The following is a 14,335-nucleotide window of genomic DNA, read 5'->3' on the forward strand; positions in this document are numbered from 1 at the left end:
TGGTGCCAGACCATCCAGAAATTTCTCCATCTTTTTATTCTCTGTCATATGCTCTTCATTGGCGTAACGAGAAAATAGAGTAAACTGACTATTGTACTCAGTCACAGTCATGCTTCTCTGCTTGAGGTCATCGAATTCCCTTTTCTTGATCTTCATAATGCTTCTGGGGATGTGCGCCCCACAAAATCCTTCCTTAAAATCTTCCCATGTGATATTATTTTCATTGGGGTGCATGTGTAGGAAATTCTCCCACCATGATGCGGCTGCTCCCGTGAGATAGTGAGGTGCATAAAGTACCTTCTCACGGTCTGAACATTGTGCGATAACTAACTTCCTTTCAATGTCTCGAAGCCAATCATCGGCCTCAAGAGGTATATCAGTGTGAGATAACGTCGGGGGACGTGTCTTCTGTAGTTCAGACAATTTGGAGTGCTGCTGATATGGTTCACGGGGGTTTCCCATATTGATAATATGGTTCATCATTTCTTGATGCTGCTGCTGGCTTTGCTCATAAAGGCGGCATACCTGAGAAAATGTTGTTTCACTGCCTTGCTGACTTGACTATCCCTGTGTGAAATTGTTACTTGTCTGGGTACCATAATTTTCTTCCGGTGGACTTGGCATGGAACGAGTCCAGGGACGAGGCGTATTTCACTCTGGGGTATTTTTGCAAAAAACTCATGAGAAAAATTTAGTGGCAAAATTAAATAATTTTGCAAAGGCGGAAATTTTAAGCATTCCAACATTTTCAAGAAAATACTTGATTGCGCATGGAGAAGGGCCGCTCAGTACATATCTTACATGCAAGTCGTAATTATACAATACATCACTCAGGATGTGCGTACACATTCCTGACATGTTATTTAGGCTAGTGCACTTCTTCGAGATCCTACATGATGCGCATACAAACTACTTCTCACCAAACCTATGTACATATAAACATATCATACAAGCTGGCACATCACAAGGCTGCTAGGCATACTTAGTCGGAGATGGTGAAAACTTCCTTTGGCCTGCCGAGGGTAAGACCCAGTGGTGCTGGAGACTCAACCTCCTCCTCATTAATAGGCTCTAGGCGCGAAGTACTGGGTTGTGGAGCTGGCGTGGGTGTGGCAGGTGGTGCAGCTCTGACTGGAGTAGGAGCAATGACTTGGTCAAACTCCTCAGTGGTAGGCAGGCGGCGAGCGGTGGCTAAGATGGAAGGAGTATAGGACGTTGAGGACGAGACGAATGTCAGTGGTGGTGCCATATGGAGGAGCTCCCTCCTGTTGGCGGAGCAGCCATGGATGGAATCCATACGAGCAGCTACGAAGTCGTCCACGAGGTTCTCAAATGCTGCCTCAAGCGCCTTGAGGTACTCGACAAGCATCTCAATAGCCTCATCTCTTTCTCCCCTAGCACAAACGAATGCATAGTGGCAAGTGTATGGCATGTGGCATGGGAGGTAGCGGTAGCGACGAGTCTTCATTGAAGGAAGAACATCCCGGAGGCGGGCTATTGCCTCACGGGCAGCCATCTGCATGGCATGCCTCTCCGTAGGCATGGCCCTCCCAACAAATCGGAAGCGGCGGAACTCGGAGCATCCTCCCTTGAATTGAACCGCGGCCTGGTACATAGACAAACTGTCGCTGAGCTTGTGCTGGTAGAGTGTGAACTCCGGACGAATTGACGGCCCGATTGCGATCTTGGCGATGGAGATGAGGAGCTTGATAAACCCCTCAGGAAAATTGGCGAACACCTGCGACTCACAGTCGTTGCCAGCCATCTACAAAAGTAGACAAAAATTCTGAATAGTCAAGTCATAAATTTATGATGACTAACAGAAAATTGCTACGTTTGCAAAATGCAAAAAAAATACTTATTACGCTAATAATCGATTAGCGATCGCACCTAGTGGCTTCCTACAGTCAGCCTGGCTCTGATACCAAGTTTGTCAGGACCGGTTTTCCAATAAAACATTTATTGAAAAGCCGACCCTTGTATTGACCAGTCCAGAAAAATTCTTCTTACTGGCAGACAAAACCTTGATACAGAAGTCCAGCAGTACTAAATATTATACATGGTTGAGCTGAGGATGCTCAACAATTTATTACAAGCATGCCAATATTATACATAAAGGCAGATATGACACAAGGGTATGGTGGCATAACTACTGACTCGTAATAAAAGTGGTGGTGGATATGTCACAGTGAGGTGGGTGACATGACTCCTGTATCTTACAACAAATCAAGCGTCGGAGTGAGGCTCGATGATTTTATTTGGGTAGCGGAAGCGTGTATAACACAAGTGACCAAATTCCAGGATCGCATGGGACTGACTGGGACTCCTCTAGGCGTCGAACTCGCTATCGAACTCTTCATCCATAAGATCGCCTTCGTCAACATCTGGCCAAATCAACAAGTCAGGTGAGTACTTTGAATGTACTCGCAAGACAGTTTGGACATAAGATATAACAAATGTAAACATGATGCACATGAGCAGGTTAGTATGCACAATCAAATAATAAATTTGCACTGCATAGTAAATAAAAGGAAATCAGGCGGTAGTCTTCCCGAAATCCCATTAAATATAACTAAAGACCAATCGGGTGTCTGAAGCGACGCCTCGAAAGGTAAAAATAAAATTAAACATTGCCACAGTCGGGCGTCGGGGCGACATGTGGGGATCCCGACTCATGAGTCGTGATCACCTAATGCACGTGTACAGTGATCCCAGAGATCAATGCTCACTAAACACACAGAAGCTGAATAACAAGAGTCTTACATCCATACATACTGTCTTACATAAATTATGACCATTATGGTCAAGTCTTGAGTATAACTTCGCAGCGGAAAACTTCAATAACAACTTGGACCCATGCCATCTACCTTAAACCTACAGGCATTCTGACTGGGAAGCATCGTAGCTCGCACGATTGTCACCAAAGAACTCTTCAATATATCTTGTCTTTCATTCCTGGCCAATAAAATAACTAGTGGCAAGCCAATGAGTACTTTGAATGTACTCGCAAGCAACCCATGTTTTGGTTCAAGATACAACAATGCATGATATAGGTAAATTTTTTCGAAAAGCTAGTTTTGAGTGCAATGACATGTTCAACAACTTGTAAGACATGCATCAGGAGAATTCAATTAACCATGAGGACAGGTTACAGATATCAACATAAATAGAGTGGGCATCAGCCCAACTCAATCATGTCAAGTCCTTTGACTTGACCCAAGTAGTTCTTCCCACACACTGGTTTGTAAACAAGTGGACGTAGCCCAAGAGCAGTTACCCAACTGTCCTTGCCCGTGGACACGGCTATTCGAATAGTTTTACACTCTGCAGAGGTTGCACACGTTACCCACAAGATCTGGGGAACTTCCGTGTCATCCACGACCCGCAGTACCTCAAGTACCCGGGGTAAGCACCCGATCACTATCTTTCCCTAGACGACACTAACATGGAGTCCACTTGATTGGTAGTAACCCCCATGCCCAACCTTTCACAACTTAAAATTGTGGAGCCTCGCTCCCATATTCATCACATACCACTGGCACAGGGTACCAACGGTGTGTCCGGTGCCCCATAAAAATGTTCTTGGCCGCCCTACCTGGCACGACCCCGTCCCGAGAGAGCGCACCAACAACTCTCCTGTCACTAGTAATGCGGGCTCCAAGCTAGTATCGGCCTAGGTAATCAATAATGCCCTTTCCCATACAAGGGTAGAGTGGTTGCGCATGTAAGGTTGGAATAACGGTCGCAACTTAAACCAATCTGTTTTGAAAAACAACACACACACTTGCCTCAGTACACCACTTCGTCATCAAGTGGTTACCCGACTCATCATCTCCCTCGGGCATAAGTGGCACCCGACGGGGTTTTCGAAAAGTCCTTTGAAAATACTTTGTCTCCATCACCATGCATATCCCCGTCCCTTTTTGCGTAGCAACTACTTTAGCATCCTATCTACTCCCACCGGCATAACCCTCATAAGGAGGTAGGGTCATGCACAATGCAAGTATCAACAAGGAAGTAACGGAGGCAAACCATCAAAGTGGTTCCACCTCATCATGATTCCGTTGCAACAACAATATGGTGCTATATGTCATGCATAAAAAGGGTTTCATATACATGGTCAAAGGGCAGCTTGCCTTGGTCTTCAAAGTCTTCAAGTCCTTCTCCTTCTTCTTATCCAACTACTTCGTCAAATACGGGATCTATTCGTCGCAAAAGAAATGACGGGAAAAATAAGGCAATAGCAAAATAGAATAACCAAAGTGCTCAGAAAAATGTCAACTCATTTTTGTTAAATACTAGGGTGAAAACTAAGAAGGGGAAAATTCCTAGTTTTGGATTTGGAGTCATGGAAGCGGTGCTAGGAATTTTAAATGTCAGGCATAAATGCTCAAATTCAAATTTAAATTTGAACAATGAAGAAAAGTTGGTTTGATAAGAGTGGAAATAGCACCAATAAATAGGTGGGATTATTACAATAATTTAGAGTTGGAATTATTGCATTTGGATTATTATTTAATCCTGTGGAATTTTTGGAAAAGTTATAGAAAAATAAAAGGAAAAAGGCCACTGTGCAACTGGGCCTATTCGGCCACAGTGCAGCAGGCCCAGGGGGAATCCAGCCCGCGCAAGGCTACCACGTCGAAGGCGTATTTGGGAAATACGCCTCCAGCCGACACAGCAAACCGGTGCACGCGCGTGCGTGTTTAAACCTGACAGGTGGGGCCCACCCGTCAGAGTGTGAGGCTGACCGACGGGCCCCACGGCCGTCGTCTTCAACCTCGGCCCAGAGAGGGAGGCGAGCTCACCGGCGTCTCTATGGTTGACGGCGAGGCGATCCAAGGGCATCAGCGTGCTCAGGGCGGATTCGCCGTTCGGGTGGAGGTGGAGGCGGTCGCCGGAGTGTAGGGGTTCGCCGGTGATGAGGAAGCCGGCGGAAGGGCTTCGAGAGGTGCTTGCCCCGGTCGATTCTGGCTGCAATAGAGAGGGGAGACAGAAGGGAAATGGTAAGAGAGGTGAGGCGGTTCCAGATCAAGAGAGAGGGGGCAAAGGAGGCCTGTACCACGAGATCGACGGCGACCCGAAGCGGCGGATCTCGAGCTCGATCTCGAGCTCGGGCAGCTCTGGAGTGAACGGGAGGCCCTGTGGGGCTATTTGGAGTGGAAGAGGACGAGTGGTGGCTAGAGGGGGGGCTCGGGGATGCCTTATATAGGCGAGCGGCGGTCCACCGTGGGCTCGTGCGCCGGGGAGCTCGTGCTCGTCGCTACGGGCCTCGGGAGGGTGCTGCGCCGAGTCTAGGGCATTCGTGGGGTTCAACTACGCCCGGGGGGAGAAGAGAGGGAGCGGGGAGGGGTCGGAGACGCCGCGCGTGTGAGGCCGCTCATTGGATCTCTCAGGCGGCCGGTGCGCGTGCGAGCAAGGGCAGCAGGAGGGAGAAGGAGGAGGGGACAGAGGCGTAGCGTGCTGCGGACGTCGAGGAGCATCGGCTAGTGTGAGGGGGCGTGCAAATGGCTGGCATGCCATTTTTTGGAAAAGTGGGCACGGCCAAGCATGTCTTGTAGCTCTAGGGAGGAGTAAAGAATGTGGGGAAAGCCTTGGATGCCTTGGGTGGCCACTGGAGTGAGGAGGGAGGTGAGGAAGAGGGGTGCAAGGGCTGTCCAGAGAGGTAAAAGAGGTGGTTTCACCCCTCAATTATTGATCTGAGATGCAGCCATTGCTACTGGAGGTAGAAGAGGTCTAGGAGGGGATGTGGTAAAAAGTGGAGCCCATGGAGAAGAGTGGAAGAGGTCAAAACAGGGGTTTTAGTAAAATGGCAGAAGGTGTTTGATGCTTGTTTGGTTAAGCAAATGAACTCCATTTGGCAGGAGACTCCACAGGGTGAAATTGCACATATAATTAGGGCCTTACACCCATTTTGAGCTTATTTGGGCAAAGTTCACAATGTAACTTTTGTAAACCCTAGAAATTAGCAGAAATGAACTTGTGTAGATCTAGTTGAGCAAATCACTTCCCCTTGACGAACCACTTGGTGTAATGGCCTCATTTGGTCATGTGAACATGCTCAGAAAAGTTGGGGTCATGGAGAGAAAGTTGGTTGTACAAAGTTGTTCAAGTTTGATTCTGGTCACAGAGGGTTTTGGGGCATTTTGGTGAACCAAAATGACCCTGATTGATATGAGGCTTTGCAAGGTGATCACAATATGCATTTGTGACTTGCTGGATTTTCCTTGGATTTTTATGAAAATATTTCCTGTAGAAATATTTCAAATCCTTAGAATGGGCAGAAAGGGTTTTGGGAGGTTTTGTTCAATATTTTGAACATGACCATGTGTTGAAACTCTTATATATGGAACATATATGTCCACTGAGTTTCCCTGATTTTTGTCAAATATTTTTGAAACAATAAAATAATTTTTCCCTATTAAAGACCATTTCTGTCCTTAAGAAAAAGCTTATAAATAAAATAGGAAAATAACTTTTAAAATTATATTTTTGTGGTTTATGGGAGTCCTATATCTAATAGGATTCAAATATACTTTTTGAAAGATTTTTACTGCCCTTAATTAAGTACTTGCTGTGCAAACCTCAATTCAAGGGTTTTTGGAAAACTAATTTTTGAAAATACTTTTTGGCCAAATTATTTTTGTAAGAAAATACTATATTGCTCTATACACATGGCATGATCATTGGGCAGAAGTTTGGGGCAAGGAGATGAAGTATAGAAGGTGGAGTTGTGTTGACTTTAAAGAGCACTTGAAAAACACAAAGAGAAAACCAACTCCAAATAAAAGCCAAATAATGCAAAAGTTTTTGTCAAACCACACTTTATCAAGATTTATTAGCTTAAGTGTTGTGGCATGAAAATCAGGGTGTGACACGACACCACATAAAGGGCTTATATTAACAGTAAATAACAATAATGCCACAGTCGGACGTCTGAGCGACATCACATAAAGGGCTTATATTAACAGTAAATAACAATAATGCCACAGTCGGACGTCTGAGCGACATCACATAAAGGGCTTATATCAAAACTAAATAACAATAATGCCACAGTTGGACGTCTGAGCGACATCACATAAAGGGCTTATATCGAAAGTAAATAACAAGAGTGCCACAGTCGGACGTCTGAGCGACATCCCATAAAGGGCTTATATTTCATCATTCGTATTCAACTAGTTCATAAATTTAAATCATCTCAAGGAAATACTCAGCATATAATAATCAATTGGTTGGCCCATTCACAGGAATGACGTTCAGCCGGTTTACCACTCTCGATTGTCCTGCTTATACCTTCGGAGACTGACACTGGTGTTGACACCGAGATCGATACTGAGACTGACTCTGACACTGAGACGATGTCCAAGTCCTTGATTGTGGACATGGAAATTTGAATGGTTTTGACTCTGCAGAGTTTGTACTCTTTAACCACAGCCAACGGATTTCAGTAGTCACAAGGACTAGTTCCGTTTACGGTGTTTTAGAAGAAACACATCTGACCAGTACACACCCATTCCACATTGTGCTGCCAGGGGTCACCCTAGGCAACGTTTAAGGAAAACTTTGAGACGGGGAGGCTACAACCTCGAATACCATGGGATCAAATTTATATTCGCGCGCTCTAAGGGGTGCCCCCCTCTCGGTCCCAACCAGAAACACCCATGCCCCTTGACCGGATGACAGGCTTTAATCCAGGGCCATGGAACCCTCATCACGGCCCCTCTATTTGGTGTGTACAAGGAGAGAGGTTTGCAACTTACTAAACCGCATTCTTTGCAGAAAGCATGTGGTAGCACGGACGAGGACGAACGGGAACAGAACTTGTTCCACGTTAACACTGGAGATACGAGGTTGATGTAAGAATGGCATGCTTCAACAATACCAGCTTAGAACCTATCATGCCACCACATGATCAGGTTATCTTATCATCATATGAACATATCCACTTCGAAGCTCAACTGTAGCTTGCCTTGAATGCAATATAACATTCACAATATGCTTATATAAACATGCCATGAGAAAACTACTCAAGCAAACATGCAAAACACTCATCATATCAAAGGTTCAAACATGCTTGCCTGGTTCGGAGTAGTCGGAGTCTAACTCGGCAAAGTTGGCGTCTCCTTCATCTCCTTCGGTATCTATGTATTAAAAGAAAATCATATACTACATAAATACCGTGCGTGTACAAAAAGTATCCCAAATCTTTTTCAAATTAATATGACAAAAACCTAGACAGAAAAATAATGATGACAGAAAAAGAATCACGTCAAAATCATCTTTTGTTAAAAATTTATAAGGGGTTTAGTCTAGGGACTTTTCTTTAATGAAACAGAAAGTTTCCAGGGGCTAGATCATAAAAACAGAAAACGTTTCAGTTATAAATACGCTAGTCCAGAGGGGAGACGTAATTTGCCCGAAGGCGTTTTCAGAAAACGGTTCGAATAAACAGAATAGAGGCTGACGTGGGGGTCCCACCTGTTAGGTTAAAATATTTGAAAAGAAAAACAGAGTACGCCGGCGCCTGAAGCTCGCGGTGGTCGCCCGCGTTGATCCACGGAGAGGCAGGGGGATCGGAGGGTACCTACGTGTTCACGGAGCCCTTCCGTGTTTGTGGGTGGCGGAGTTGGGCGTCGGCGAGCACCACGTCGATGGCGGCCCTCACTCCGGTGGACGGCGGCTCGGGTGATGGTGGATCTCGTCGGGGAGAGCTGCAGGTGTCAAATTGGGGCTCGGGTTAGAGTATTGGGTGTAGTAGGGGACGACTGGCACGGTCTGGGAGGTGGGGGTGTCTCACCAGAGTGAATCGCGCCGGAGCTCGAAGCGGATCGAGGCGGCCGGAGTCGGGGAAGAAGGCCTCCTCAAGGTCCTCCTGGTAGCTAGGCGGGGCTCTGGTGAGGTGGAGGTGTGGTGCAGCGTCGAAGGCGAGCTCGAGGGCTCCTTTTATTGCCGATCCGAGGCGGTTGTCGTGAACGGGATAACTTCGGTGGCGGTTACGGCGAGGCAGTGGCCGAACGGGGTTCTTAGGCGGTTGGGCATCAACGCGTTGGTCTGCTAGTCCCGTCCAGAGGCTAAGCTTGGCAAAACTTGGGCGGTACTCCACGTTCTCGACGGAACGGCTTCACGGGGCTCGTCGGCAGCAGAGAGCGCGCTCTGCGCCTCTCTGGCAGCGGTGACTATGCTGTAGCGTGCACAGGGGAGGGGGTGGACACGCGGAGGCTCCGGGTGGCTTGGGCGGTGTTGGTCGGCGCCGAAAGGCAGGGCCGGCCCCTGTTGGCCACCACGGGTGGCTCTGCCACCGCAGAAGACACCGAAGCTAGCGAGCTACATCGCCACCGACGCTCATTCCCATCCAAACGACCTTGCGGCGCTCTGGATAGGGAGAAGGAGCAGTGAGCATCGTGCCAGAGCGAGCACTGGCGAGATTGACACCGCGACTCTGAAGAAACGACACTGGCGGCAGAACTGAATCACTGAACTACTGAATTTTCTAAATTTTGATAGAAACAGTGTACGCCAGGTGTTCGATGAAATGTTTTAGGAACATGGGAAATTTTTCTTGAGCTGATCTTTGGAGAGGTGATGCGGAGTACGTAGCTGCTTCGGAAGAAGCAAATGAAGGAGTCTGGATGAAGGGGTTTCTATCCGATCTAGGTGTAATACCTAATGCATCGGGTCCAATGAAAATCTTTTGTGACAATACTGGTGCAATTGCCTTGGCAAAGGAATCCAGATTTCACAAGAGAACCAAGCACATCAAGAGACGCTTCAATTCCATCTGCGATCAAGTCAAGGAGGGAGACATAGAGATTTGCAAGATACATACGGATCTGATTGTTCCAAACCCGTTGATTAAGCCTCTCTCACGAGCAAAACATGATCAGCACCACGACTCCATGGGTGTTAGAATCATTACTATGTAGTCTAGATTATTGACTCTAGTGCAAGTGGGATACTGAAGGAAATATGCCCTAGAGGCAATAATAAAGTTGTTATTTATATTTCATTATATCATGACAAATGTTTATTATTTATGCTAGAATTGTATTAACCAGAAACTTAGTACATGTGTGAATACATAGACAAACAGAGTGTCCCTAGTATGCCTCTACTTAACTAGCTCATTAATCAAAGATGGTTAAGTTTCCTAGCCATGGACATGTGTTGTCATTTGATGAACGGGATCACATCATTAGAGAATGATGTGATGGACAAGACCCATCCGTTAGCTTAGCATAATGATTGTTTAGTTTTGCTACTATTGCTTTCTTCATGACTTATACATGTTCCTCAGACTATGAGATTATGCAACTCCCGAATACCGGAGGAACACCTTGTGTGCTATCAAACGTCACAAGGTAACTGGGTTATTATAAAGATGCTCTACAAGTGTCTCCAATGGTGTTTATTGAGTTGGCATAGATCGAGATTAGGATTTGTCACTCCGTGAGTCGGAGAGGTATCTTTGGGCCCTCTCGATAATGCACATCACTATGAGCTTTGCAAGCAATGTGAATAATGAGTTAGTCACATGATGATGCATTATGGAACGAGTAAATAGACTTGCCAGTGACGAGATTAAACTAGGTATGATGATACCGATGATCCAACCTCGGGCAAGTAACATACCAATGACAAAGGGAACAACATATGTTGTTATGCGGTTTGACTGATAAAGATCTTCGTAGAATATGTAGGAACCAATATGAGCATCCAAGTTCTGCTATTGGTTATTGACCGGAGATATGTCTCGGTCATGTCTACATAGTTCTCAAACCCATAGGGTCCGCACGCTTAACATTCAATGACGATTTGTATTATGAGTTTCGTGTTTTGATGAAACGAAGTTTGTTCAGAGTCCCGGATGAGATCAAGGACATGATGAGGAGTCTCAAAATGGTTGAGACATAAAGATTCATATATTGGAAGGTTACATTCAGACACCAGAATGGTTCGGGTCGTTTCAGATAAGTTTTAGAGTACGGGGGTTAACTGGAACCCCCCCCCCCCCCCAAGAGGTTAATGGGCCACCATGGGCCTTAGTGGAGAAGACAGAGGGCTGGCCAGAGGAGGCGCCCCCCTGCCCAGTCCGAATTGGACAAGGGGAGGGGGGCCCCTCCTTCCTTCTCTTCTCTTCCTCCTTCCCTTCTTCTCCTACTTGGACTAGGAAAGAGGGGGGTCGAATCCTACTTGGACCGGGAGTCCAAGTAGGACTCCCCCCATGGAGCGCCCCCTAGGTCTAACCACCTCTCCTCTCCCCTTTATATACGTGGGAGGGGGCACCCAAAAGTCACACCAAGTCTTCTCTTAGCCGTGTGCGGTGCCCGTAGGTACCATCCGCCCCCACAGGGGTCACCACACCCGACACGTGTTTGGTGAAATGCCCGTGCTAATTTTGTGTCCCTTCTTTGAACCAATGGATTCGGGCATGGAGTACATGTACAAGCAGTACGTTGAGTTGTCCGACGAGGAGGATTATGCGGATGAAACGATGATGATGCAGGCGGTCCTTGCAGACATGGAGCGTGCAAAAGAGCATGTTCTCAATTTCAAGGGATCTATCAAGGTTAATCAAGTGTTGAATTATAACAAAGCACATGGGATTTGACGCTGATGGACGACTACTTTGCCTCCGATTCCGTTTCACACACAATTGTCTGTGGTGCTTTCTAATGCGAAAAATGTATTCGATCACCTCTACAATGGTGTGTAGTGCCACGATGATTACTTCATCTTGAAGAAGGGTGTCATAGGATGAATTTGGATAATCTAGTTACTAGAAGTGCACAGTTGCATTTCATATGCTTGCATATGGTACGGTCGTAGATTCTGGGATGAGTACCTCTGGATGTTTGAGAGCACATGCATAGATGCCATGATCAAATTTTCTACTGTGGTGGTTAAGGTGTTTCGACCTCAGTTCTTGAGAGAACCAACTGTCGTAGACACTGAAAGGCTCATGGAACTCTCGGGAGCAGAATGATGGCCATGGATGCTCGGATCTCTCAATTGCATGCGCTAAATATGGAACAATTGCCTAAAAGCTCCGCGAGGGCAATATCAAGGCCATGTTAAGAAGTCCACCATTACTCCTGAAGCAGTTGCATCACATGACCTCCATATTTGACACATTTTTTTACATGCTCATGTCTCACGATCACATCAACGTGTTATTTGCTAGGTTGACTGAAGCAGAAACTCCTCCTTGCAACTATATTGTCAATAGGCATCAATACAACATGGACTACTATCTGGTTGACAGTATTTATTCTCCATGGGATGACTTCCACATTATAATATGTCCATGTTTTATGAGTTTGTTCAAATGCATCACCAAAAACGGCATCGAACAACTCATGAGAAGCTCAAGGAAAATTTGACTGCATATCTATGCGTGGTTGAAAGGGATAGTTAGAACATATGTGTGAGTTGAATTCAACTTTGAACTATTTTATTCAGAACTTAGTTGGATTGAATATTTAAATTAGAAGTATTGTCGCAGTTAAATATTTTCACTCATCAAAGATTCGATATATTATTATTTTGAGCTTATGGACTTAAAAAATACGGATGCAAAGGGGACGGGGACGGGTTGGATGACCGGCGTATGTACGACTGTCTACGGACGAGTCCACGAACCTGTTTTTCTGCAGTAATGTGCAGAGAGATTATGAGCAGAACACAACACTGAGCAACTTGATCTAACAATACAACAACATCCTAAAAATTCCTTTACTTCTGGAATGCAAAAGAGAAACAAGAGACCGTCAAGTGCGGTGGTTAGAAAACACAAGAGACTTAACAATGTGTTACACTATATATGGAACAACGACTATTTCTTGAATTTATTTTAGACTTCCTGTGATGTTCGCCTAGTAGGAGGAGATGTTCCTGTCAAGTGCGACGTGTCTATTGTTGAGTACGGTTATAATTGCATGTACATTAGGCAACTAGGATTTCGTTTTATTGTTTCCTAGTGTATAGATATCTCCCGATCATTTCCTTGTTTAGCGGATACGGTTGAGATCTCTTTGCCTATGTACTCTATATATGCTACGACATATGATCAATACAATTCGTTGATCCAAATATTGTCTATCTACATGGTATCAGTACCATCCTTTCCTAAACACTATCCTTCCGCCACCGCCGCCCCTTGTTGCAGCCGCCGTACACCTGTCGCCGTCACCTCCCTTCCGCCGTGGCCCACCTGCCGCAGCACCCACTTTCCTCCCCGGCTGCCGCACCTCCTTTACCGCCATCGCCCACCCTTCCTCCAGCCGGAGCCCTCTCCATACTGATCCTCTCCCGCCGGATCCTCCCTCTCTCTCCCAACCCAACCCAAGTCGAACCCTCACTCTCTTCCTCACCACCAACATGGCCTCTGACTCATCCTCCCTCTCGGGTGGCTCGAAGCCCTTCGCCGGCCCCGACCCCATTCCCGCCGAAGACATCCACACCATCAACATCCTCGAACGTGTCCCCGTCTATCTCTCCCAGGAGGATTCCTCCTATTACTCATGGAATACCTACTTCAACTCTGTCTTCCGTGAGTATCACCTCCTGGAGCACGCCGACGGGACCATTGACATGAAGGCCATGGAGTTTGACACCGAGTGGTTGGTCGTCGAAGCAACTGTCGTCCGTTGGTTTTACCTAACCATCTCCAAGGATTTTTTTTACACGGTATGTAGGATGATGATGATGCGCACTCCGTCTGGACACAGCTCAACGGCCTCTTCACTGACAATCGGCTTCGGTGGCTTGTCTTCCTTCAGCAAGAATTCTTCAGGTGCCATCAAAACAACTCCTCTGTGGATGTCTTTTGCCTGCGCCTGAAGCATCTTTGTAATGAGCTCCGACATTGGTGAGAAAGTCTCCAACGACCCCCTCCTCAACACCCTCGTTGCCGGCCTCAATGAGGAGTTCACTCACAAGGTAGCCAACCTCATGCTCATCCCCGACCTCACCATCCCCAAGGTGGTCGCGTACTTGCGTTTGGAGGAATGTCGGATGAGTAGATGAAGATGCAGGTGGTGCACACTGAAGGAAATATGACCTATAGGTAATAATAAAGTTGTTATTTATATTTCCTTATATCAAGATAAATGTTTATTATTCATGCTAGAATTGTATTAACTGGAAACTTAGTACATGTGTGAATACATAGACAAACAGAGTGTCCCTAGTATGCCTCTACTTGACTAGCTCGTTAATCAAAGATGGTTAAGTTTCCTGACCATAGACATGTTTTGTCATTTGATGAACGGGATCACATCATTAGAGAATGATGTGATGGACAAGACCCATCCGTTAGCTTAGCATAAATGATCGA

At 46.2% G+C, this 14,335-nt stretch overlaps 1 protein-coding gene across 1 annotated transcript; it reads right to left on the bottom strand.

Annotated features, from left to right (window-relative positions):
- Nucleotides 1-982: 982 nt before the first annotated feature.
- LOC147975276 (uncharacterized) lies at nt 983-13,262 on the bottom strand. Its single transcript, XM_087520342.1, has 4 exons — nt 13,211-13,262; nt 12,640-12,647; nt 4,687-4,974; nt 983-1,765 (listed from the first exon to the last, which is right to left on the bottom strand). The coding sequence occupies exons 1-4, from the start codon at nt 13,260-13,262 to the stop codon at nt 983-985; spliced, it is 1,131 nt and encodes a 376-aa protein (XP_087376468.1).
- Between the last annotated feature and the right edge of the window lie 1,073 nt (nt 13,263-14,335).

This window comes from Triticum urartu, chromosome 4A (genome assembly GCF_056163025.1).
Source record: "Triticum urartu cultivar PI428250 chromosome 4A, HENAU_Tu73, whole genome shotgun sequence".
NCBI classification, from domain to species: Eukaryota; Viridiplantae; Streptophyta; class Magnoliopsida; order Poales; family Poaceae; genus Triticum; species Triticum urartu.